This window comes from Microcebus murinus, chromosome 2 (assembly GCF_040939455.1).
Source record: "Microcebus murinus isolate Inina chromosome 2, M.murinus_Inina_mat1.0, whole genome shotgun sequence".
Lineage (NCBI taxonomy): Eukaryota > Metazoa > Chordata > Mammalia > Primates > Cheirogaleidae > Microcebus > Microcebus murinus.
Window position 1 is genome coordinate 81,528,663 of NC_134105.1, and position 27,889 is coordinate 81,556,551.

The window sequence follows — 27,889 nt, forward strand, 5'->3', positions numbered from 1 at the left end:
ATGGTGGCTGAAGAAGCCCAGTAGATAGCTGAAGGATAGAGATAACTGCCTGGTATTAAAATCTTCCTGCAGAACAACTGTGTAGATACTCACACATGAAAAACTATGAGTTAACTGAATTTTTCAGTTATTTGCTACATCTTGAGTACGACCCCTGGCTTACCGAGTTCTTGGGGAGTTAGATTATCAGTATTCTATCAAGTCTTCTAAGGCTTTTAGCTTGATACAGGTTAAATATGTTAATTTATATTTCTTTCTTCAGGAATTTTTCTTCTTAAACAGTTACTATAAAGGAAGGAGGACTTACATAGTTAATGATACTTGCTACTAAAACCAATTTTCAGGTTGACAAATAACATGTAGCCAGGGACTTTCCAACTTAAGGAATATCAAGAACACATGATTTTTTTTTTCCTTTCAATGTTTATAGCTATTTTCATTTCTGATTCTACCAGAACACTGATTAAAGAATATAAAGATATAAAAGCATATATCATATATAAGAGTTTGTAGTTTAAGGACCTTCAATACATTTTAATGTGTGTTTGTTTCTGGTTTTATTTTTAAAAGTTAAAGTGCCCCAACATGATTGATCTATTCAATTCTTTGCTATTGGAAATACCTTAGACAAACTGAATATTCTATAAGTATGCTCTGACAAAATATTTTTATTTTAGGAAAGTTTTTGTTGAGAGAGCCATTAGCTTATTGAAGAATGATTGTAATAAGTCAAAACTCAATGTAAATGAAAAAATATATGTAGGTAGTGAGGGATGAATTATATTTGGTATAATATTTGATACAAAATTCTACAGTAGATGAATTTAAGTATCTAATCCTAGAATGCAGGATTTGATTGGGTTCATTAATAGTTTTTAAATTACTAGAAAAGTTTTTTTGTTTAAGTAAATCTGTATTTTTATGCCTAAAACTAATCATAGTTTACCTTTTATTTTCCAGTAAATAATAAAAAAGCAAAAAATAAGTATTTCTAAAGTACATAAATGCTTTTTACACACTAGTTATTTATTTTCAGATAGGGTAGTTAATGTTATTGAAGAATATTCTATTTTTAGCAAGGTATGGTTAAAGTTTAAGAGAGTATTTTGCTGTCTGACAGTATTTATATAGTAAATTTTACCTATTGAAGAGCTAAATGCTGAATAATTTATTGTCTTGAGTCTCTTTAAAAAATACAGTGTATGCAACTTGGTTCTTAACACTTTTAATGATGTTTCAAGCAAGTGTCACTTGTTAAAAATTAATATTACATCTAGGTTCTTAGGCAGTTAGAATATCAGTATCCTGACAATTTAATCTTTAATTATTAAAAGGTTAACATATTTTTATATTCATTTAAAAATATTCAAATCCCTGCTTTCTTTCACATTGAGTTTGAATGTAGTATGTAACTTATTTAGGTAATAAAACCTTTAGGGTAATTAATAATTACATCAGGATAGAATTTCGTGGTCCATAGAAAATTCTAGTCCTAAATGGTATAATTTTAATCACCAGCAGAGGGCTCTGTATGTACATATATTTGTAGTTACAGTGTTTTCTTGACCAGTTGTTTTATCTAATGCAGTCTCCTTCCCCTAACAAATTATTAATTAACTTTTGGACTCTTTTAGTTAGAAATGAATGTTTGCAGTTATTGAAATCAATTTGTTTCTCTACTTCTTCATTTATATCATTAAGAGCAAATATAATTTACTAATCAGATATTTTAATCCCTGTTGATTTGAAAAAGAAAATGTACTGTTTCATATTTACTAAACAGTGAATATGCATGCTTACTGATTTTTCAATTTAATATCTAGTTTTTAATATAAAACTAAGTATAGTTCTAAGAAATATTTGTACTTTAACCAGAAGATATGATTTTGATTCTTATTATGCTTTATTTCTAGGCGTATTTTTACACATTCTAGCAGATACACTTGGGAGCATTGGTGTAATTGCTTCTGCCATCATGATGCAAAATTTTGGCCTAATGATAGCAGATCCTATCTGTTCAATCCTTATAGCCATGCTTATAGTTATAAGGTAAGTGTTATGTTACTTTCAAGTATTAAAATGAAAGATAGGTGATAAATATGTTTTTTAAGTTACAGGTCTAAAATATAAATTATTATATTGCTTTTCCTTTGGTATTTCAGAAATTCCTATATGGATTCTTTTTTCATCTTCATATTTTTTCTGCATTTGCCATTTCTTTCTTGCCTAGAATTTGATGTTTCTTCTTGGTATTTGGTAATTGAACTTTTTAGTCATAATTCAAATCAGTAGTAGTTTTCTTGACTCTAGCACTATCTATAGAGTAAAATATTAGAAGTATAAAATATATTAACTATAGGTAGAATATTATTCTTTTGACATCTATATTTTGTATTATCAAATACAAAAGAATACCAATGTCTTTTCTAGTAGAACTATTTTCAATTATAAAATTACATTATTATTGCAGAAATCTTGTAAAAAATGCTTACTGAAATAAATTTATGCCTGTCATCCTGTTTTGATTATAAAGTTCTTGAGGAAGTGTCTGCCTCTTAGCTCTTTATCTTTCTATTGCCTACCATGGTGCCAATGTATATGTAAAGGTATATATGTGTTTAGGTGTATAAATTCTCAGTAAATTTTTGCCTATTAGATTGTATAGTTATTATCTCAAGTTTATTCTGAGATATGTTTTATTATTGATTTAATTTTTATGAGAATAATAAAGGAGCAATATGTTCCTTCATTTTAAAGTCTTTAGATACTTAAAATTTTACAATTATACTGCATATGCCTTGATTGGACTATTTTTATTTATTTTTCTGTATGATTTTACTGTGGGTAAAATTTTTTTGTTGTAATGATAACAAAGACCCACTAGAGGTCAGAGTATGGTGATTTTTATAGCTTGTAGAATGGAGTAGATTTAATGGATTATGATGAAATTGTAATGTTGAAATTAATCATAAACAGAGATTTTTTTTAAGTTTCCGCCTAAAAAGTAGGGTATACATTTTAAACATGCTGATTATTTTTTAATTTTTTCAAATAATTTTTATAAGAAAGTAACTCTGCTATGTAAGTTTTGCATAAAGTTTGGAATACCTTTTCTTCTTCTTTGGAAATTTTACTACACTTCCTTGAAAGTTCAGCTTAGATATCCCATATTCGATGAAACTTAGCTTTTGATAGATTCGTTCACTCTTAACAACTATAACTATTCGTGCTCTCAGTGTTCATTTCATTTTGTTAATGTATTGTAATTCTTAGTTGCTTCTCACACTTCTTAGAGTAGGATCTTAGTATTTTCTTTGTCTCCACTATTAGTATTCTAATTATGACTACTATTATGTCTTGCCTGGAAAACTATAGTGATCTCCAAGTTGATCTGTCTCCCTCTAAACTCTTTACACTGGCTAAAATTATCTTTCTTTAATAAGGATTATGTTACATATAAAAATCATTTTGCTTTAAATCCTTCAGTGACTCTTACCCTCAGGATCAAGTGCAAACTCCTGAATAACACTTCATGATATTTCCCCTGTTGACCTCTTCAGTCTGTCTCTCAATACTTCTCAATTCATACTTTGCTTTTCAGCCACAGTAAATTATGGTCAGTTTCCTGAATATGTTACGAGTTCTCTGAATTCTAGGCTTTGCTCATGTTGTCTCTATACAAAATACTCATACATTTTGCACGTTCCTCCCCACATCCCACCCCTTCCCCATCAACACACACTTGTTTATGTATCACTACTCATCTTCAGATCAGATTCCATTTAAATGCCACTTTTTCAGGAAGCATTTTCTGATTCTTCACCTCCCAGGCTGGGTTAAATGTACCTATAGCACCTTCTGCTACAGTACCCTTTCATGGCGTTTCCTTACTATATTGAAATAGCCTGTTTTATTGTCTCTCTCAAGCTCTGTAAGGACAAACTATTTTTTCATTGTTTTGAAGTCAGCACCTAATTCTGCCTGGCAAAAAAAGTTGGTAAACTTTGAATTCGAATCAAATCAAGTCATGTTTTTTTCAACCTCAGAATTACTTTCTCTAATCCCAAATAGGGAATTCTTACTTGGTTCTATTCTCATTCCTTTTTTCCCACAAATATAAATAGATAAATAAATGCAAAGAAAACTTTTCATTTACTTAATATAACACACATTTAAGAAACTGCACAAGTCATCTTCGCCAAATATTTATTAAATAGGCCCTCCACCAGGGTGGTGAAAAAGACAAGATCCCTACTGTTTTGATTCTATATTGTAATAGGGGAGAGAGACACCAAGCAAATTAATAAATAAACCACTCAAATATCAAATAATTGTTAATATTTTAGAGTTAAGATAGGATTATGTAATAGTGACTGAGTTGCCACTTTAAATTGAGTGGTAAGGGAAGACTTCTGAAGAGGGGGCCTTTAAGCTGAGAGCTGAATGTTACAGGAGAGCTTGTCAGAGGAAGAGCATTTTAGTCTAAAGATCAACTAGTATAAAAGCCATTTGTTGCAGATAGCTTTGGCACTGAAAGGAGGCCAGTATGGCTGAAGCATAAGGAGTAAGAGAATAGTGGTTTGAGATAAAGTTGGAGAAATAAACTTGGGAAAATTGCTCAGGATTAGGAGTTTAGATTTTATTCCAAGTGCAGTGGGAAGCCTTAAGGGTGTGATGTTATTTGGTTTATAGTTTTAGAAGTGATTTTGGCTGCTGTGTGGGTAATATTAATAGATTATAAGGGGGTATGAGTGCAAACAGGCAGACCATCTAGAAAGCTAGTTAGACTAGGTGAGAGGCCATAGTGGCTTGGTCTAAGATACTAATCTTAGAAATGGAGAGAAGCAGATAAAATTAGAAAATGCTTTGGGATAGAGCTAACTAGATTTGCTCATGGATATGAATATATGGATCAGGATTGAGTGAAAGAAGGCAATCAAGGATGGATCCTAGAGTTTTTACCTGGGCAACTGAGTAAATGAAAGTGTTGTTACTGGAAGAGACAAGTCTGGGAGAAGAATAATATTTCTGTTTGCTCTTGAAGGGGACTGCAGATGTAAAGTTATTGTAAGCTTGAGATCACTCATTAGTCATTTGTATGGAGATTTCAAATATTAATAGGTAGAGAATATATACATATGGGATTCTTGGGAGCAGTTGGTTGAAAATAGTTCACATGTAGGTTTTTTTTTGGAGACAGGGTCTCACTGTGTTGCCCTGGACAGAGTGCTGTGGTATCATTATAGCTCACTGCAACCTCACACTCCTGGGCTCAGGCAGTCCTCCTGCCTCAGCCTACAGAGTAGCTGGGACTACAGGCATGCTTCACTGCACCCAGCTTATTTTTTTATTTTTTTTGTAGAGATGGGTGTCTCACTTTTGACTGGGCTGGTCTAGAACTCCCGACCTGACCTTGATCTGTCCTGCTGCCTCAGCCTCCCAGAGTGCTCAGATTACTGGCATGAGCCACTGCACCCAGCCCCACATGTAGACTTAAAATCATGGAGTGGGTTCATCTCTCCAGCATTCCTCCTCCTTCCATTTTCCTGGAAAATATCCCTCAATATGGTATTCCTTCCTGCTAAAACCGATTTAGGTTCAGAATCCCTTTCAATATAGTGCTTTCAGGCAGCCACAACTAGCCAGCTACAATCAGCTTCCAAGGTGAAACCTATTTGTCATCCTTGTCTAGGTCCTACTGACCTATTTATAAAACTTTTTTCAGTAGCTTACAGACATATGTGGTTTTAGGCCATATACTTGGATTCCTTTTTATTATTGTTAAGCTTTAATATTTTTACTATTTGCTCTTTTTTCCCCCTGATAACCAAAGTAATACATGCTGATTATAAACATTTCAAACATTACTGAAATGTATAATTTATCTGTTGAAATGTTCTCATAATATCACCCCTTGGAGATAATAGAAAACTTTAATGTACTTTAAAAATATTTAAAATCATATAAAATTAAATGCAGTAGTGCTCATTCTGTGCCAGGCAATAAACAACATAGGCCAATACCCTATCCTCATGGAGCTTTTATTTTAATGGGAGAGACAGTCAGTAAAGCAAATCAATATGCAAATAGATAGTGTAATATCAATTGGTGACAAGTGCTATGCAGTGAAGTAAGGAGATACTATTTTAGAATGGCTTGGAAAACCCTCTGTATAGGGTGACATTTGAGCAGAGAGGTGAATGGTGAAGGGGAGGGGCATGGGACTGCTCAGAGGAAGAGCCTCTCTGACAGGGAACTTCAAGTGTAAACACGTTGCAGCAAAGAGCATGCCTGACATGTTCGAGGAACAGAAAGAAAAGCCATGTAGCTGGAGTACAATGAGCAGGGCAAAGTGATAGGCATATAATTATATATCTACCTCTCTAAAGTTCAGTGAACAGGTTGGGGTGGAAGATACAAATTTGGGTGTCATCAACTTATATATGTTATTTAAAGCCATGAGATTGGGTGAGTTTGCCCAGAGAATGAATACAGATAGAGGAAAAGCCTGGGGACTGAGCCCTGGAGGAGGTCAGGGGGAAATACAGCGAAGAAAAGGGTACAGTGGAATGGCCAGAGAGGTGGGAAGAAAGACACAAGCATGCAGCATGCATTCTTTTAGAATCCATGTAAAGAAAGTGTTTCAAACAAAAGGAATACTCAATCTTGTTAAATGCTACTTGGATGGATAATTCGGTAATTTAGATCAGACGCTCAGAGGAGTGATGAGAATGAAAGCCTGATCAGAGTAGCCTCTTGAGCGTATGTGAGGGGAGGAAATGGAGATAGCAACTACAGTCAACTCGCTTTCAAAGCCTTTTGCTATAAAGGGTAGCATAGCAGTGTGATTGCCTGGCAACATTGAGGGCCCACTTTGAGGTTTGTGGTCATGAATTTAAAGTGAAAACAACCAACACAGTTGTATGTTTTTCTTCAGTCTTGTTCAGCTACTTGGTAAAAGGTATGGAATAGACAGAGAGTTGGATTTAACAGGTTTGGGATTTTTTTTCAGGTGAGTACTGACAGTGAGAAAGAAACAAGGCAGGAAAATTAAGATTTAAAGGTAATGATACATGCTCACCAAAAAAAGTGATAGGGTCAATGGATTGGAACTTCTGAAGAAGTATTAGAGTGAAAGTATTAGGGGAAGTAATGCAGAAATAGGAAGGGTTATGCAGATGTGAGATGCTTGACATTAAGATTTTAGGTCGAAGGTTTGATGATAGGGCTGAGGATAAAATCATCATATAGAGGCCAGGTATTGGATTGTTCCCATGGACATTAAAGTTAAGAGTAATGAAAAGGGTAGAGGTGGAAAGATAAGAAGCCTATTCCTGAATGCTTTACTAACTGAAGGGGAATAATCAAGGATTGTAACAGTGGTAATCAAGATGGATAGAAGGTGGCCTAATCTGGTGACATGGGCCTTAAGGGAACTGTGTTTTGGTAAGGAAGTAGGAGGAACGTGATCTGGAAGTAGCAGCCATAAGTAAAGAGGAACATACACCTCACCACAAGCCCCAGTAGTGCTTGCAGGCATCTTCAAACTACAGACCGCGGGCCACATGTGGCCCAGCGAGGACATTTATCTGGTCTGCAGTGTGTTTTTGCTGCCTCTGCCTGTCCTGCTTAGCAGTCGACTGGTCCCGGGCCCACAGTGCGCATGTGTGGAATGTGCGCAGCACTCTCCAATGGCCCTCCAACGGTCTGAGGGACAGTGAACTGGCCCCCTGTTTAAAAAGTTTGAGGACCCCTGGCTTAGAGCATAGAAGAGAAAATAGCACTTCTCAGCTGCACTCTAGGGAAGACAGTGCCCTCAGGTAAAGCCCAGTTTTCAGACAGAGCATGAACATGCTATGATTAGAGAAGAGGCAGAAGACTTAATGAAAATCGCATATTTAAAAGTAGTTTTTAAAAATTCTTAATTATGTTGCCAAAGAAATAATAAAATATAGAAGAAGACAAGGAAAATATTACCCATCCTTTTACTGGCAAAGACACCCATGTTCATATTTTTGTGGGCTTTCTTTTAGATCTTTTTTTATTCTGAGCTTCTTTTGTTATGTTTTGTTTTTTTTTATAATGTTTTATTTTGTTTATATTGTGTATATATATAGAATTATATGCTAAGAAAAAATTTTTAGCCTTTTCTGATTATAAAAGTAATGTATAGCCATTTACAGAAAATTTGGAAAATACTGTAAAGTATTAAAAAGTAGAGAAAAATCATTCAGGATCACAAAACCCTAGGCCACATAATTACTGTTAACAATATTTCTTTACAGCCCTATTTAAAAAAAATTACTGAGCTTCTACTATATATATGAATTATTAAGCTTGGTCAGCATGAGAGCATTCACAGGTTCCAGATGAAAAGTAATAATATAGTCATTGTTTTAAATCAATAAAGTTTTGGATGATTTGTTTAGTAGCAAAGGCTTAAATTCAATGACAATAAATGGCAAAGGTATGGAGCAACACATAAGAATAGTTCTTTCTTATAAAAGGTCCATATCTAAAATATGTATTTTTCATTACATGTATGAAGGGAAACTATAGTGTATGTATGTCCCTGAATGTTAATTGAATCTCTCTGGGTAGTATAATTTTTAAATTATGCTTCTTGCCTAATTTTCCTAAAGTAAACCAACATTTCTGACTTACGTCTTTTAAAAGCATACATTTTTTTAAGGAGAGAAAAAAAAATTACCTCCAAAGTACAAAATAAAGAAATTCCAGCTCAGTCTCTTATTTTGTTATTAAGAAAGCAAACTGAATATACTTAAATGTTCACCTGATAATGAAGTATTTGCAAGGAGAAGTATTTCTGAGAAGTATTTCAAATTGATTAAGAGTTTTGCCTAATTAGCCAAGGTTGATTTTAGGAAATAGATGAAAACTCTTAAAGATTCAACAAAATAGAGTATAAAGAAGTAATTTTCCCTACCTTTAATTCATATATATACACTGCATTTGCAATTCATCAAGAGCAAGAGAAGTAATAATAGCACTGTTTATATATTGTCTGGGTTTAATGTTGCTCAATTGAAAACATGCCCTGGAATTATATGTCTATTCCTTCTAGGCTGCCCAACGTTCCATTTTCACTTCCTCAGTGAAAGTGATTTCTTAGAAAAAGACAGTTTGTCTCTCAGCATTTTCTAATACAGGCAAAGGATGATATAAATTTTTGGATAAAACTGGGTTGTCCTGTGATAAATTTTGTTTCTAAATGAAAAGCAGGAGATTGAATTTAACAGTGAGAGTATAATTTTCTGAAAATATAGTTCCTATAAGAGTTGCACAGTAGTTTTGCTCCTTTTTTCCCATTAGTAAGGTGAATTGGAATGGAAATGAATTCATAACTTAGAATGCAGAAATCTGAACAAAAAGTTGTAGCTTTGAATCTCACCGCAATTTAAAAATGATGCCATTTATATAGATCTATAGCTTGATTTTTTTTTTTTATTCACTTAAATGAAAGGGATATCTGTGTATGGTGGAAAATGAAAAATCTAAACAGGATACAGAAAACCCTTTGTTACTGGTGTGGTATTTCTGAATCCTTGATAGATTTTTTTTTTCTCTCTAATTAGTTTTCTGTCACTTACCAGTTATCATCTTGTAGTGCTTTGTACTTTTTTTTTTACCATCATTATTTGTAAATACAAAGAAAAGCTTTTTAACCACCAGAAAGTCTTTTCATTAGGCACAAAAGGTTTTCAAATGATATATTAATTTCTTGTCATATTGAAGGAAAAAAAATTTTAGAGACAAACTAATGTATAGCCTTTATGGCTAACAAGTAAGAGTCATAAAGATATGAAATAGAATATATGCTAATGGAAACAAAAGCATAAATTTCAAATTTGAAATTAAATATAATCATCATTATCATGAATACAGGATTTGGACCATATACTGATTTTGAGAAATCTTATTGATTTTGTGGTTAAATAGATAATTATTTGTCACCAATATTAAATAAAAAGTAAGCATTTTTAACGTTTAAGAAGCTACCATAACTTCATATAGTCATATATGAGAAATTTTAGAGATTTTATTTTTTTCAAAAATGTTTTTGGGTGTTCCCTGACAATTTCCGTTGTGGTTTGCCTTTCAAGTGGTTACAATTCGTGAACTGTATTTTTGGGGACTAAGAAAAAGGTAAACAGTTTGCCAAGATTTTGAACTTGCTGCATATATATGTACCCCTATTCTAAAATTGAACATATGGGAACATTATTGCACAGTGTCTTTTTAAATCATACATAAAACCGTCATAGAGTATTTGTAAATACCAATTAGTCTAACAACCTTTCTCAGCTGGCACTGACAGAGAATGCCCTAATACCATAGCAGCAGTGCCCTACCTTTTTGGCACCAGGGACTGGTCGTATGGAAGACAGTTTTCCCTAGGGGAGGTAGAGGTGAAGCTCAGGCAGTGATGCGAGCCATGGGGAGCAGCTGTAAATACAGATGAAACTTGGTTTGCCTGCCAGTCACCTCCTGCTGTGTGCCCACCCCCACCCCCAACCCCACATTTCGTAAGTTTCCCGGAACACAGTTTTTCCACTGACTGGTGGTTGATGGGGGTGGCAGAGCTCTGCTGCCAGGTCCCTGACATGCCCTGGATTGGCCCAGGGATTGGGGACCACAGCCATAAGGCATCCATTTGTGTGGAATTGTTAACTTCTCACCTGTGCATCCAGAAGAGTACCGGCTATGCACTATTCTTGGGGGAATTGAGAAATAGTCGTTCAGATCATTTTGTGTAGTCCATGGTTCTAATGAGGAACCCTAGTTAAGAAGGGCTTGCAGGGGGTCTTGGAAATATTGGAAGGAACAGAACAAGTGCTGTAATGCTGTAAGGATTTTTTTGAATGTAGTAACCAAATTATGTAAGAATATCATTTAACAAAAATTCAGTAGTTTTTATTGAAATACCTGCTTTGTCCCTGATAACTTCATTAGGTTTTAAGGATACAGTACCAGGCATGAATGCAGTTCTCACAACTACTAATAAACCTTCATAAATATATTGAAATATTCCTAACTTAAGATCTCTCCTCATTTCCTCCCCTCTGCCACTACACACACACACACACACACACACACATACACACACACAAATTCATAAATATGCCTTAATTGTCAATGCCTTCAAAAGGTTGCAATTGCTACTTCTAGCAGATGGTTGGTTATTCCAGAGATGTCATCCCCTGGTCAGTGTAGAGGGGGTAGGTTTTTTGGTTACTAGGATTGCAATACTGATGGGGTTGTGTTTTCCATGTTCTCATTTGAAATTCACTGAATTTTTTCTTTAAAAAAATTTTACCACTCAGTTATCATAGTTTAGTACCAGACTTTGGCATTATGCTCTGATTAAACTATCTCCTGTAGAACCTAAGAACTTTTTACATTATTTCCTGTGGGAAAATGGTGGTTTTCAAACAGCCATTTAAATATGTCATAAAATGCAACCAATTTGTAAATTATGAGTCACTTTAACTGAAGTTAAAAGTATTCTGAGATACCATCTTCTAATCTGAGTTATTCAGGAATCCATTATTGACATGTATTTATCTCCTTAAACATTAAGCATACTCTATTTTTTTCCTTATCCTAAAGCTAAAAGCTCTACCAAATGTCAAATAATAACAGCTACTTACCGAATTTTAATAAAAGAAACAGAAGAATAGCTTTGACTTTATTGTTTGATTCTTAAAGGGAAATCAGTAACTATGCTAAGATAATTTTTATGCTTATTTTGTTAAAAGGAAAATTTATGGACAAACAGCAGAGTATGCTATTTCTGCTTTTAGTCTAACTCTGCCATTTTTTGTTGTTGGTATATTTAAACTGTTGCTTTTCTAAGGACATACTGGATGTGTCATCATTGACTTTATTGAAGTATAAAAGCTAAAATGAAGGAAAAAATTCAATATCAGAATATTATGCATATCTATTTTGTGATTTGCAATTAATATTTCTATTACAAAAAACGAAAATAAATTAATGGTATAACTAGACATATATGTATATATAAGTGATAATTTTAAAGTATAATAATGGCATACATGTGCAATTCTTTAATTAAAAATCAAATCAACTTTTTTTCCTTTTTCTTCTCCCTTTTATTTATGCCTTACTATCTTATACCATGGAAGTACTTGATTTAGGTAGGTTCATTTTTGAATTAAGGAAATTTGTTGGGAATGTGGTTCAGTATTCTAGAGAAACAGAATACAAAGATCTCACAAGTAGTATGAGAGATAGACCTGTACATAAATAAAAACAATGCAGAGCTAGACTATAAAACTGAACAAGGCACAGTATGAGTAAAAATGGTAATTTGATTGAAGACTCCCTCTTCTAAAACTGTTCATGCTTATCTCTGCTTACAGAATAAATACTGTGATCTAAGTGCTCTATTATCTGACTCTAACCTGGCTTTCAAGGCAGTGTTTTTTTTCCATAGCAGTTCATATATATCACATCACCCTTTATTTTAGCTTTAATCTGTTTCCTATCACATTCCTAATAATTCTTTAAGGCTCAACTCTAATGCTGATTCTTTCATGAAGCTTTTTCTTCCATTCCTAAACTATTTATTTATACCTCCAAATTTATCAAGTTATTGTTTCTTTATGATAGCACTATATATAGTAGTGTCATCTGTATCTACATATATATATGTGCCAGTGCATGAGAATAGGACTGGGTCTTGTTCAGCTTTGTCATTGTGCTTTGTATACAGTAATATTTGTGGAATTCTGGTGGCTTAGGTCAGGAATCAAGAGGCTTGGGTTATAGTCTTGCCTCTATGCCATTTAACTTTCTGGACCTTCTATTTCCTCAAGTGTAGATTTTGGACTCTATAATAATTTTTATGGTTGTATAATTAAGTACTTCTTCATGGAGTGTTGACACATGACACATGTAGCGTGTTAAAAGCCAAGACTAATAATGAAAAGTTAGAATTTGCAGACTGTAGCCTACTTCAAAGATAGAGAGTTAGTGAGTTATTAGAACCTGAGAACAAAGATTCCTAGAAGGTAGAAACTAATTAGACATTGCAGATTTTAATAGAGGCAGTCAGGAGCCATTTAGGTTACAACCTGTAAGAATGTAGGACTCTCATCTTTCTTTGCTCTTTTACATAGATTAATCAGTTAGATATTTTCATATTATGGTAAAAAGAAAAAATAAGGAAGTCAGAAGTTACATATTCTTAATGTGTTGAGATAGACTATTTCCCTGAGAAATTATTCAAACTATCGTCATGTAAATGGGAGAAGCAGGACTCATTCAGTAGGGATGTGTATTTTGCTTAGCATTTTACGTATTCTCATATTTTATTGACCTTCCCAGGATTGCTGGGGAAATATTAATCAATGTTAAAAGTAAATAAAAATCTGCCAGTTACTGCCTACAGAGTGTACTATATGCTTGGGTAAGAAGCTGCTAAGTTGCTACTCTATGCCTGTAATTCAGAGCATCCAGTGCTGTGATTTTCTACTTGTAGCTCATATTTAAAACTTTAAATTATTTGTGTTTAATGTATTTTAATCAAAAACTTCACACTGCAGATTTAGCTCATTTGATTTATGGAAATATCCCCTATATAACCTAACTGTAAAATTAGTTTTCATTGTCAACCTAATCAGTCAAATCAGAATGTCAGAGAAAGTCCTTTCGGTCAGAGAAAGTCTTCAGTTTTCTTTCTGTTTTTTTTTAAGCTAAAGATTTTATGGGTTTTATAAACATTAAATGTGTCAGTCACTTGAAGATAAGACAAATGGGCCACTATAAGAACTGTGGAAATTACTATATCCCAACCTAGAAATTTTATTAAAATTCATGTAACATAAGAAACAAAAATTTATAATAGCTGTTAGATTTACATGGATAGTCATTATTAAATGATACTCCTTATTCTGTTTTCTTCAATGGTATAATCTTTTTTTTTTTCCAAAATACTATGGGGGTACAAATGTTTTGATTACATGAATTGCTTTTGTACTGCTTGAGTCAAAGTTATAAGTGTGCCCATCACCAGATAATGTACATTATACCTATTAGGTATGATTTCACCAATCCCCCCTTATCCCTTCCACCTGCACGATTTCCACTGAGTTTTACTTCCATCTCACATAAATGCTGATCTGTTCCAATTTAACACATTAAGACTGCTGTGTGAGCTGTATTTAACTCAGGCTAGTTTTGAGCCCCAGGGCCTCATGAAGCAAAACCCTTGCAGTGGGTTCGTGAAAATCTTACTTGTTGATGTTCTTATTGTTACAATTAATACTGACAATTTAATTCTAAAAATGTGGATTGCATTGCCTATAATTCACAGAAAACAATAAAAAATAACAAATTAGAAAGGATCATTTTGTTTTAATAAAACACTGTGGCCCCAGGGAAAAAAATGTTCTTTTTTCCTGGTGTGGCAGTCAATGTGTTAATAGAGAGTACATGTGATGTTTGTTTTTCTATTCGTTAGGTATTTCACTTAATACAAAAGTATTAATACTCATCCCCATGACAACTTTTGACTGTGTCAGAACCTAGATTCCTCACATAGCACTTTTTAAAGCAATGAATTTTAATACCTTTTTAATAGAGACATCCAAGGCTATATTCAAGTCAGTTTAAACTTTTCAGTAACCAAAGCTAGTTTTCTGAGTTTTGTTTTTAAATGGAAATGTTTACAAATTAAAATAAGGCTTAAAGCATAGACATGAACAATGAACCTGCTGTTATGCCACGTTATTGCAGGTTCCCAGTGTTGCTCAAAATCTGGAATGAAAGTATCCAAAGTTTTGAAAGTCTCTTCGGGTGATATTCGTAGGCAAGTTTTTACATACCAAAGTTATGTTAGTAATGCCATTTTTTCATTGTTGATGTAATAGCTGATATAATAATTTACTGGAAATGATTGGAAACACCTCTGGATTTATCAGTATGTCAGGGATATATTTTATCTATCACAATTTTTGCCACAATGTGGTGAACTATGTTTTCTGCCATTTTAAATATTTTATGAAGTAGAGTGGTTGGTATCTGAATAGGGAATTAATTGAGTTGTAGTGATAGACTTGGCATCTAACTTTTCTTTACTGTCCACTATAGACTGGATATGATGACTATCAAATATGATTTCTTAACCATCATAGTGAGCAATTATACTTTACATGGGGTTTCTAAAACCAACATTGATAATATCTTGAAATTGTTCAGTGTTTACTTTTTAAAACTAACATTCCCAGCTTTCTTTTATTAAAAAACTTAGTAGCTTTATTTTAAGGTCTATATAGCATATAAATGAATGACATTGCAAGCTGGGTGTGGTGGCATGCACCTATAGTTCTAGCTACTCAGGAGACTGAGGCACGAGGATCACTTGAGCCTAGGGGTTCAAGTGCAGCCTGGGCAACATAGCAAGACCCCATTTCTAAAAAGAAATTTTTGTAAATGACATTGCAAGAGATACAGGTTTTTACTATTGTTTGACAAAAGTTTTATATGACTTTTCTAAGGTCGATACATTCTTTGTCAATATTTAGGGGACAGTAGAGGTTAGATTATTAAACTATCATCACTTTAGTCATCCTCCTTTACAATATGTCTGAACCTAGAACATTCCTAATGTGGGCCAGAATACCTTGTTTCTCATATCACTCTTTGCCTTTAACAGAAATTATACAAGACAGGCAGCACAAAACTGTGCCTCAGGTTTATGTTGTTTTCAGTAAAGGCTAATCAGGTACTAATACTATAACTGGCTTTTTTTTTCTTTTTTTGCTACACCAAAGATTTTCCTGGCACAGTTTACCATAGTAATATTTAGGATGGATTAAATATATGCTCGTCTTTTCACTGTGGTAAAAGGTAACTGTGAAATAGGAGGGGAGCAATAGAGAACTGCTTACTAGACAAATTGTCTCATTCTGGTCAGTTTTAGGAATGAATACCTGCAAAAGTGGAGGATCCAGTATTTTGTTCTCTTACAACTATTCCCAACATCTTTTGCAAAGTCTTTGGGTATCCCTTCAGGTATTTTTTTGTGATTGATGTCCCCAGATGTGGGATGTGTTACATACTCCTACATGTATGCTAGTATGAAGACTCCAGAACTAAATTTCCATGGTACCAAATTGCTTGTGCTTTTTAGAACGTGTTAGGTTAGCTTATGCCTCTATATCTCTGCGTACTAACTATCGTCTTGGAAAATTTTTCCTGCTAATATATACCTTTTTTAAATCGTAGTAAAATGTAGATAAACTTACCATTTTAGCCATTGTTAAATGAACAGTTCAGTGGCATTAAGTGTAATCACATTTTTGTGCTACCATCACCACTATCCATCCATAGAATTCTTTTCATCTTGTAGGACTAAAACTCTGTACTCATTAAACAATAGCTTCTATTCCTCCTGTGCCTCAGCTCCTGGCAACAATCATTCTACTTTCTATCTTTGATCAAATATGAATTTGTGACATATATAAGTGATACCCCATAAAAGTGGAATCATACAGTATTTGTTCCTTTGTGACTGGTTTATTTCACTTAAAATAATGTCCTCAAGATTCATTCATGTTGAAGCATGTATCAGAATATTAGCAGGAAAAATTTCCTTTTTAAGAATGGATAATATTCCATTGTGTATATTATATATATTATATACCACATTTTGTTGATCCATTCATTTATTAGGGATACCTGAATTGCTTCCATCTTTTGGCTATTGCGAATAACACTGCTCTGAAAATGAGCATACAAATATATCTTCGGGGGCCGGGCGAGATGGCCCACTCCTGTAATCCAAGCACTCTGGGAGGCCGAGGCGGGAGGATTGCTCGAGGTCAGGAGTTCGCAACAAATATCTCTTCGGGTACCTGCTTTCAGTTCTTTTGAGTATATACCCAGAAGTGGTATTGCTGGATCATTTGGTAATTCTACTTTTAATTTTTTGAGAAACTGCCATACTGTTGTCCATGGCTGCCACACCATTTCACACATTCACCAACAATGTCCAAGGTTTCTGATTTCTCTACATACTTGCTAAAACCTGTTATTATTTTTTTATAGTAACCGACCTAATAGGTGTGAGGCGGTATCTTGTTTTAATTGCATTTCTCTAATGATTAGTGATGTTGACCATTTTTTCTTATACTTATTAGTTGTTTTGATATCTTCTTTAGAGAAATATCTATTCGAGTGCTTTACCCATTTTTAATTGGAGTGTTTGGTTTTTTATTGTTGAGTTGTAGGTGTTCTTTATATATTCTGGGTATTAACTCTGTATCATATTATTTGCAAGTAGTTTTCTCCCATTCTGTGGGTTTACTTAATTTTGATGTAGTACTGTTTATCTGTTTTTTCTTTTGTTGCCTATGCTTTTGGTGTGATATCCAAGCTATTATTGTCAAATCTGATGTCATGAAGCTTTCTCCCTATGTTTTTTTCTAAGAGTTTTCCAGTTTTTGGTCTTATATTTAGATCTTTGATTCATTCTGAATTAAATTTTATAGATGGTATAAGTATCTGACAGGTGGATATCCAGTTTTACCATCACCATTTATTAAAAAGACTGTCCTTTCCCCCTTGAAAGGTCTTGACATCCCTGTTGAAAATCATTTAACCATATGTGAGGGTTTATTTCTGGGCTCCCTATTTTGTTCCAGTGGTCTATTTGTCTGTCTTCATGCCAGTACCACACTATTTTTGTTGCTGTTTCTTTGTAGTAAGTTTTGAAATCAGGAACTGTGAATCTCCAAACTTGTTCTTTTTAAAGATTATTTTGACTATTTGGGGTTTCTTGAGATTGTATGTGAATTTTAAGATGGATTTTTATGTTTCTGGAATAAATGTCATTGGGATTTTGATAAGGAGTTAATGTCTATCCTTTGGATACCTCTTGTGAAATTCAGCTGAAAGGGCATTTCCTCTGTGAAGTCTGTTTTGATAGTACCATGTAGAATTAACTTTTTTATTTTGTGCCCTAAACACTTCTGTTATAGCATCTATCACACTCCATTAAACTTCCTTGTTTCCTTTTAATAAACTGGAGAATTTGCATATGTATTAGTTTTCTACTGCTGCATAACAAATCACCACAGTTTTATCAGCTTAAAACAATACTCATTTAGTATCTTGCAGTTTCCATGTTCAAGAGTCTGGGCACAACTTAGCGGGCTCCTCTGCTCAGGGCCTCACTAGGCTGCAGCCAAGGTGTTGGCTGGGCCATGGTCTCATCTGAGGCTCAGGGTCATCTCACAAGCTTATGTGGTTACTGGCAGAATTAATTTCCTACAGATGTGTGACTCACAGTTGTTTACCTTTCCAGGACCAGCAGGAAGCATCTCACCTCAGGGAGGGCTCTAGTCCCTCCTTTAAGGGCACATATATGATTGACTCATGCCTACCCAGGATAATCTCTCTTTGAGTTAATTAAAAATTGACTAATTTGGGACCTTAATTACATCTACAAAATCCCTTTATCTTTGCTATGTTCTGTTAGATAGAATCAAGTCTCAATTCTGCCCATACTTAAGGGGAGGGGATAATATGTGGGAGTGACTCATTGGGGATCACTTTTGAAGTATATTAGCCAAACCTTGTCTTCCTCCTCTGTATTCTGAATACCTAACCTAGTGCCTAGAAAAGGCTAATATTGGTTAGTGTGGCTTGGAGAGGTAAATGAGTGGATGTGAAAACTGAAGCATAAGCTACCTGTGGCTTTCTGAAGGTCTCAGTCATGTTTTCTTACTCTCTGTCATACTATTACTAACACTATTGTACTATGTTCTCCTATTAAGTGCATATATTATTATAAGATGTTCTCTTGTTACAGTACTAGTCTAATTCTAGTTCCTAATAATAAATCAACTTAGTCTTATTTTTTTGTTTGTCAAAGCCATTAGAAAGGTTTGGTAAATAACTGAAGATCTTAAATTTGAAGTATTTGAAATGTGAATAATTTGACTTTCAAGTTATAAGAATTATCTATGGTCTGATAATATTTTAAGAAATGCATTTTACTATTTTAAGGAAGTATATTGTAAACAATATGGCATGTCCAATTGAGGTTCATTCCAAAAATACAAAGATAATTCAGTATTACAGAATATTATTCATTATATTAAACAAGTTAGGGAGAAAATCATGTCATCATTGCCATAGATGTCAGAGGCATTTTAAATAATCCAGTGCTCTTACTGTGTAAAGCCCATGAGAATTGATGGGAGAACTATGAGAGATAATTTAGTAAAGTTACAGAAATCAACACCCTTTATATATAAGCAAAGTCCAGTTACATGATATAATTAAAGTGAAGACACCTTTTCAGTAGTAACAACTAAGATAATGTAGAGGTGAACTTACGTAATGTTTAAAACTTATATGAGGAATTTAATCACTTAAAAAAACAAAAAAGTAGACTTGAACAGAGCCTGACAATTTGAAGAGCCAGCATCATAAACATGTCAACTCTTGTCATGTTTATTTGCAAATTTAAAAGTATCCTAATAAAAATCCCAATAGGTTGTTTTTTTCCGAGGAGGAGGTAGTAAAAACTGATTTTAAAATTTATAAGGAAGAACAAACAAATAGGAATAGCCAAGAAAACCCTGGAAAATAAGATGTAAAATGTAAAGCCTTTATAATTAAAATGGTGAGATACTTGAAAAAGCAAGTAGGCTACTAAAACAGGTTAGGAAGTGCAGAAATAGATTTATATGTACATGTAGATGTTTAGAAATGATAAAGGCAGCACCTCAAATCATTGAGGAAAAAGGTGGTCTTTCTAGTAACTGGATAGCCATTTGGGGAAAGATAAATTTGGAATTGTACCTCATATTCTATATCTGGAAAAATGAATGTATTAGAGTTTTAAAAGTAAAACATGAAACTGTGCTAGTACTAAAAAAAGGCATGGCTGAATTATTTTACAATGTGAGAACATTAGAGGGTAACTGGCTCAAAACTTAGAAAATCAGTTACAGAAACAATTGGTGAATTAAACTGAATAAAAAAGACTTTGGCATAGGAAAAAGCACCATAAGGAAAATCAAAAGATACAATAAACTAGGGTAAATATTCGCCACTTAGATCATGAAGGGCTAAACTCACCAAAATAGAGAGAACTACTAAAAATAAAAATTTATTTTAATTAAAAAACTAACATCCTGATAGAACAGGCAGAAGTATAAGTTCATTTAGTTCACAGGAAAAGAAATACAAATTACTTTTAAACGAAGAAAAGTAGTTCAGCCCCACTCATAAAAAAGAAATGTAAATTAAAACTGCATCGAGATTCCAATTTTTCACTTCTCAGGTGGATAAATATCCAAAGGTTTGCATAATCTTTTGGCAAGGCTATGGGTAAAATAGGCATTCTCAAACTTTATGGATAGGGATGAGAATGGTATTATCTCTATGAGAGAAATTTAGCAATATCTAGCAAAATTAAATATGCATTTACCTTTGATTAAATAATCCCACTTCTAGGAATATATCTCAAAGATAAATTTGTAAGAATATAAAAGGACATATTTAGCACTGAGTGTGGTGTGCACACCTGCTCGAGAGGCTGAGGCAGGAGGATCACTTGAGTCCAGTGGATTATGATCATGCCTGTGAGTAGCCGCCACAATCCAGTCTGGGCAACATAGTGAGACCTGTCTTTTTTTCTTGTAAAAAAAAAAAAAAAAAAAAAAAAAAAGGACATAATTAGAAATGAGAAGTACAGGTGAAAAAAAAAAAGAAAAAACAAAAAAAGAAGAAAAAAGGACATATTTATAAGGTTATTCTTTGTGGCTTTATTTGTAATAGCAAAAGATTGGAAAGAGCACAAATGTCCATCTGTGTGGAAAAGACACACTCAAAGTGATTTTTCTATTCTCTCACTCAACAACAGTCAACACAGAAGACTTCTGTAACAAAATGTGTGTGAGTTTTCCCACACGTACCAAGCAAACGATCTCCAGCAGATACCACCTCCTCTAATTCAATTCAGTTTTGACATTATTTACCTGGAGATGGTGTCAGATCCACACAGGTTGAGGGCTCAGTCCCACAAGACTGTCCCCACTTCTGATGCTAACTGCAAGCCCAGGTTAGTCTGCCTATGCTTCTGACCAACCAGTTATAAATTGGAGTTCCCACAACCCCCTCATTGGGTTCAATTAATTTGCTAGAGCAGCTCACAAAACTCAGGGAAATAGTTTACCAGTTTATTATTATATAAAGAATATTACAAGGAACACAGATGAAGAGATGCGTAGGGTGAAGTATGGGGGAAGGGGCACAGAACTTCCATGCCCTCCCTGGTTGCACCACCCTCCAGGAACACCCAGGTGTTCAGCAGTCTGGAAGCTCCCCTAAACCCTTTCCTTTTGGGTTTTTATGGAGGCGTCATTGTGTAGGCATGATTGATTAAACCGGTGTCCATTTGCCATTGGGGATCCACTTAACCTTCAGTCCCATTCTCTCCCCTGGAGGTTAGAGGTGGGGCTGAAAGTCCCAACTCTCTAATCCTGCCTTGATCTTTCAGATGACCAGCCCCCATACTGAAGCTACCAGAGGCTGCCAGCTATCAGTTAACTCATTAACATACAAAAAGACATCACTTTGGAGATTCCAAGGATTTTAGGAGTTACATGTCAAGAAATGGGGTAGAAGATCAAATTTATATTTTACAATATGATACCATCAATAAGGGAGCTCTATGCAACCCTAAAAAAAAGAGTAAGCATTATCTTTATATGATAATATGTGATTTTCAAGATACGATATTAAGAAAACAAGATGGCAATTAATATGTAGCACATCATATCTAGGTGTATAGCATAAGTTACATAAAACCACTGTTACCTTTTATATAAGAAAGAGAAGAGATAAGCATATAATCTACATGTGTTTTCATATAATTTTGCAAAGAGACACTGGCAGAATGAACTAAAAGCAAATATAAATAAAGTTATCTCTAATGAGAAGGAAGGGATTAAAAATGAGACTCAAATATATTTTTAATATACTTTTGACCTTGGAATCATCAATATTTTTAGCCCTTCCAAAAAACAAAAGTAAATCAAAAAAGGTGGAAAGCATAGTAAGATTTTTGATTCTAATTTATTTGCTGCAAAAAGAAAGAAAATTCAGCCTCTTATGGTTCTTTAGTTTTAATGTTCACTCTTAATTTGTGTGTAATTAATTTCAAACTCTCCACCACTAGCTACAGCTGTATTTAAATCACTGTGTTCTTTTGCTTAATTAATCTCTTGAAAAACGTGATTTCTACTTGTACCTCTCAGCACTAAATATTTTAATGTAGTCAGCATCCAGTGTAATGTAGCAATTAGAAATCTACTTTGAGATAGTCGATAAATATATATAAATATTCTTGCAGTGATATTTTAAAAAATTTATTTGGAAAAACAAATAAGGATTTTCTTTGCTTTTTATTTCATCTGTTAGGTTTGCTACTAGCAGATATGTGGCTTTGGAAGTCAGCACTGAGTATGGCCCCAGAATGGAAATTAGGTGTCAGGGATTTGTTTCGGGTATGTCATTTGACTATACCAGTCAGCTCTTAGAGGGTGGAAAACTTTCACGTTGTTAGCTATCTGTCTCTTGCCTAGGTTCTCTCTGGTCATTTTTACTGTTCATATTTTTCCTGAGCTTTTTCATTTCTTTCTGTGGCCCAGGCCTCCTATATACTTTGAAGATCAGCTTCTTCTACAGTCAGGACTTTCCTGTAAGCAAGTGCTTTGGGAGAGCCAGTAAGCCACTTTCATGACTTCATTAGAAGCAGTATCACAGACTGGTTAAGAGCATTCACCATGCAGCCTAGGTTTGACTACCTAGGTTCAAATCCTGCTTTTACTTGTAGCTGTGTGACTGACCTTGCATAAGTCAGTTAGCCTCTCCATGCCTCAATTTTTCATTTTTAAAGTGGGGGTGAAAATAATACCTACCTTATAGTTTGTTGTGTATGAATTAATTTGTATAAAGTCTTGAGCAGCACCTGCTACATAGGAAGTGTAAGTGTTAATTGCCTACTAGCCTGCCTGCCTTTCTAGAGGAAGGCTGTTGAGAAAGTAGACACCATCCACTCAAATGTATTCTTCTTTTACTATTGTGAAATGCTCTTGTTTCATGTTAACTGATTCTTACTCATTCATCATCAAATGAGGAGAGAGAGAGGGAAAGAAAAAAGAAGAAAAGAACTACAGTTCATTGTTAATCTGCCCTGGAACTTTGGAACGACTAATTCCTGGCTATTTGGAAAGGTACATCTTACCACTGCCACTGATTATGATGGGCCAGGCCCCAAACCAAACCCTACATAGGTTCTACCTCCATCATTTAAGAGGACAAAAGGGCCACAACACTTTTGGTGATGCCCCTTTCTACTTTTCTACAGTATTCTTCTTGGATGTTGGATTTCTTCAGAGCAACACTCAGCCATTAAGAGGCAAAGCTCTATGACTGTATTGTGAGAAAATGATGATGTTTGAACACCATTTAGATTGTATCAGTTATAAGTGTACCGTTTTTTATCTTAAACTAATAGATACAGTTTATGTCAGATTCCTAATAACCAGTTGAACCTAGAGATTAATTAGCACATCGTTCCCAGTCCTCTTGGGTTTTTCTTGCTGACCATAAGGTCTTTCTGTTTTGGGCTAAAACTTGTGATCTCCGAAGTTACCTAAATGGTAATTAATTTGATTTTGATAGTATTAATAAATCTCTTATTGTCCCATCTTATTTTTCTAAACAGGGTCCTGTTTCCTTACTTTATATATACTTTTTAAAATGCAGATTTCCCCAAAAAGGTTCATCTCCTACTTGTGTCCACCCTGGCTTAGCCACTGCTTTCAGTCTGTTACAGAGGGAGTAGAGAGGGTCCTCCAAGTCTCATTAACATTGTAATACAAATGTTAACCATATTTAATGCAAATAATATGAATTTTTTCCTGCCTAATCTCTGTCTAGGCTGTGTATATTTTGTGCAGCTTTTTGCCCTCGTTCTTCATTGATTTCCTTGTCTCTTCTCATTTTAAGATTTATTTTTTACTTACACTGCTGGTGTGATTTTAGTTTCTTATGAAAATGAAGACAAGAGTGTTCATTAAGGTAATAAATTGCACATTGAAAATTGAGAATGCTGATTGTTCTGCCTAAACATAATTCCTTCTAATCTACGTTTGAATGAGGATAAGATACTTTGCCTTCTAATAAATATTAGAGGTTCTTTTTTGTATGTGACTGAACTGGAAAGCTCTTTACTATTTTGCTATTTAGCTATTAGTGTGAAGTGTTGAAAGTCATGTCAAAGGAAGGCTATTCTACACTTGATCTTAGCCAAAAGGCCGTGAAGCGATGGGAAGGCTATTCTATATTCCAATAGTCTTCTGCTAGCATTTGAAATTGTCAAATAAATAATACTTTCAACACTCATATGTTATTATGTTCCAACCACTGTGTTGGGCACTAGGAATAAAACAAATGTGGCCTGACCTTGACTGTGAAGGACTTAACCATGATGAGATACTGCAGTGCATGCAGAGGGCTTTAGTCTTGGCAGTGTCACTCCCACATCTGATTCTTAACAGTGTACAACAAGGAACCTCTCTGAGTTGGTTTTCTCATCTGTAAAATGAGGGAGTTGGCCTAAATGATCTCTTACCATCTTGCTTCCATCTGATATTCTGTGATTCCAGCATTTTCTTAAAGTTACTTAAGGTTGTTGTGAGAATCAAATTAGAAAATTTTATGAGACCACTTTTAAAACTATTAAGTGCTATCTAAACAAAGACATTACTAATTATTTACTAACTTGACATACACTGGTGTTTTGTTCCAAAGATCAGATACATTACGTGTTATAACTAAGTTCCAGAAGCTTAAGGAAAAGAGTGACCTTTTCATGATTCTGACACCAAGTTCCTGGGGTACATTAGGGTATCTTATTATTCCTATTATTGGGTAAAGTAGGAACTCTATAAATGTTCATTGAACTCTAAGTTTCGGAGACTCTGTATAATTACAGAGTAAGCCACAATCTCAGGTGGTAGGATTTTGGGCTATCTGTTCTATACTAGGCTTATGGAATTCTAGATTAATAGGTAATTATCACTGTGGATTAATTATATTTCTGCAAATGTTACTAAATATTTAAGTTAAATGTTGATTGGATTATAATTATGGGTCAATTTTCTTTGGCGTTTTTGGCCACTAAAATTTTTGAGTATATGACATATACTAGACCTTCAAATTTATTTTTAAAAACATAGTTTTCTTTATCTGTGTTTGTAGATTATCAATACTACTGATAATATGCAAGAGGATTTAGCCCGTAAGCCAATTCATAAAGATGAATCAATAATCACATTTTAATTATTACTTGACATATATTCTCAAATATGAGTAATAGTTTTAATTTTGAAATTTTTTATTGTTAAACATGATTGTCAGTAGTCTGTTCTTTAAAAATTTTCATAATGTATGCCTTTTTCTTTGGTTTGTTTATAATTACTGCTAGATAATTTTATTTACTGTTGAAATAGTGAGGCTCTTTCACTAAAAACTCCTTCTGAAGTAAGATTTGAATATATTTTCATTTGCAAAGTTACTGGCAGTAAAGAATAATAACTGACTCGCTCATTTAATCTGTTAACATTTAAGGATAAAGCTTTCAAATCAATTTTATGTTTATAATTGTATGATTATAAATTTGATTTATATTCACCTTTTGAAGAATAAAATCATTACCCTATTTTAGTGGTAAACTCATACCTAATGACTCATCTCTTTTTATATATGATAGGAAAATGGTGTTTCATTGTGAAAGTTAGAATTGGGTTAGTCAACCAGAAGCGAACCTCTAATTGTTTCCAAATGCTTACTTTTTGGGTTTGGATGCAGCTCTAAGTCTTAGCTCAGTGAGGAATTTGCTACGCTTGTCTTTTTCTACATATCCTTTCATTATGGCTAGATAGATCCATGCTAAAATCTGTTTTATAATTCCCCATTACGATAGTTAATCAGAAAAATATGGACACAAACTCCTGAGCTAAACACAATTTTAAAAGTCAAAACCTAGAGTTTCTCCAGGTTTCTTTTATATTTTTATTACCCTCAAAATTATTATAGAAATTGACCTTGGTTCTAAATTGCATCTGACCATCTGATTTAGCAGGTACTTTTTCCCAGTCACAGTTTTATTACCTAGTTATAGCTTCTATAATGAAATTCTTACATTATTTTTAAATTGCTATTGGAGAAAATTAGTGTGACAGACTCATTTGCTTTGTTGAAATACTTGCTGCTGTTGAATGTAAACATTTTATTAAAATTCTACCAAAGAAAGCAACCATTCCAAATTTCATAGCATAGCCAAATCAGTAAAAGCCACAATTGACCCTTACTTAAAAAAAGAAATGCACTATTTTATTTCCTTATGTGAGTTATGATGTCCTGTCTTATATTTAGTTATTTTAAAATAGACATTTGCTTCTAACATTAACTTTATTCAAATATTTATCTGCATATGGTCCTTAAATTGAATGTTAAAATTTGTGATCTCTAAATCCCCTTTTAATTCTAATAAGGCATTATCTGTGATCATGGAACTTCTTTACCAATTCTAGAATCCTCAAAGTAAGGGCCTCATGTTAAAGTGAACTTTAGGAGAAAAGGGGAAGTATTGGATTCTTTGTTACAAAAGTGGGAGCAGAGAATAGCAGACTTTGGGAGGCTATACACATATGAATTTGAACAAAGATTTGGATAAATCTGTAGATGACTTCTGGGTGACTTATTAAGAAACTGCAGGACTGCCTAAGGGAATGTCCTTGATGTTTTAAGGCTGATCTCCTCAAGAATTATTATAGATGAGGCTCACCATCTCTTATTTACTGTGTTTTAGCTCTTTGGAGGATAAAATTAGACTAAGCCTAAGTATTCTAAAATGATAAATATTTTAAAAGTGATTTGAAAAGATATTTCATACCTGTTGCTGAAGTAATTTCTTTGCCCATACTGAGAATGCCTCTTCTATTCCTTTTTTTCCTCTCCTTCCTTTTTAAAGATATATCTAAAAGTAAGGTATTAGCATACCAATAAAGAGAACCATTCGTCAAAAGTTAATGGAAAGTGAAAATGGATATAGGCTTAATCTATAGTTGTTTTAAATCCATATATGCCTTCTTTTAAATGATGGGTCTTAAATAAGTTTGTTGCCCGATTTCCATTGCCTTCTCTATAGGCTTTTTTTTTTTTTGAGACAGAGTCTCACTTTGTTGCCCAGGCTAGAGTGAGTGCCGTGGCATCAGCCTAGCTCACAGCAACCTCAAACTCCTGGGCTCGAGTGATCCTTCTGCCTCAGCCTCCCGGGTAGCTGGGACTACAGGCATGCGCCACCATGCCCGGCTAATTTTTTATATATATATTAGTTGGCCAATTAATTTCTTTCTATTTATAGTAGAGACGGGGTCTCGCTCTTGCTCAGGCTGGTTTTGAACTCCTGACCTTGAGCAATCCGCCCGCCTCGGCCTCCCAAGAGCTAGGATTACAGGCGTGAGCCACAGCGCCCGGCCCCCTCTATAGGCTTTTAAAAACAAAGTTATCAATTTCTTTGAAGTAAGGTATTGTGTATTATTTATCTTTTTATTTCCAGGTCTGGCACATGTTTGGCAGATGGTAGGCATATAATAAATGCTTATTAACTTGAAATCTTCAAAACTGAACTTGTAGTGAAAAGAATTGGTCTGTTACTCTGTGTTACTCTAGCTCTCCTGCTCATTAGCTGTGTCCTTAGGCAAATTACTTTGGTGCTCTGGGCTTCTATTTCCACAACTCCAGAGTAAGGTCC

The 27,889-nt window shown here is 34.1% G+C and overlaps 1 protein-coding gene across 2 annotated transcripts in view; it reads left to right on the top strand.

The window, feature by feature from the left end:
* SLC30A7 (solute carrier family 30 member 7) overlaps positions 1-27,889 on the top strand; it is a 72,991-nt gene that overhangs the window by 24,523 nt on the left and 20,579 nt on the right. For both annotated transcript variants that reach the window (XM_012748413.2, XM_075999897.1), the window contains exon 8: positions 1,914-2,049. In XM_012748413.2, coding sequence (XP_012603867.1) covers positions 1,914-2,049 — 136 coding nt within the window. The remainder of the gene's footprint in view (positions 1-1,913; positions 2,050-27,889) is intronic.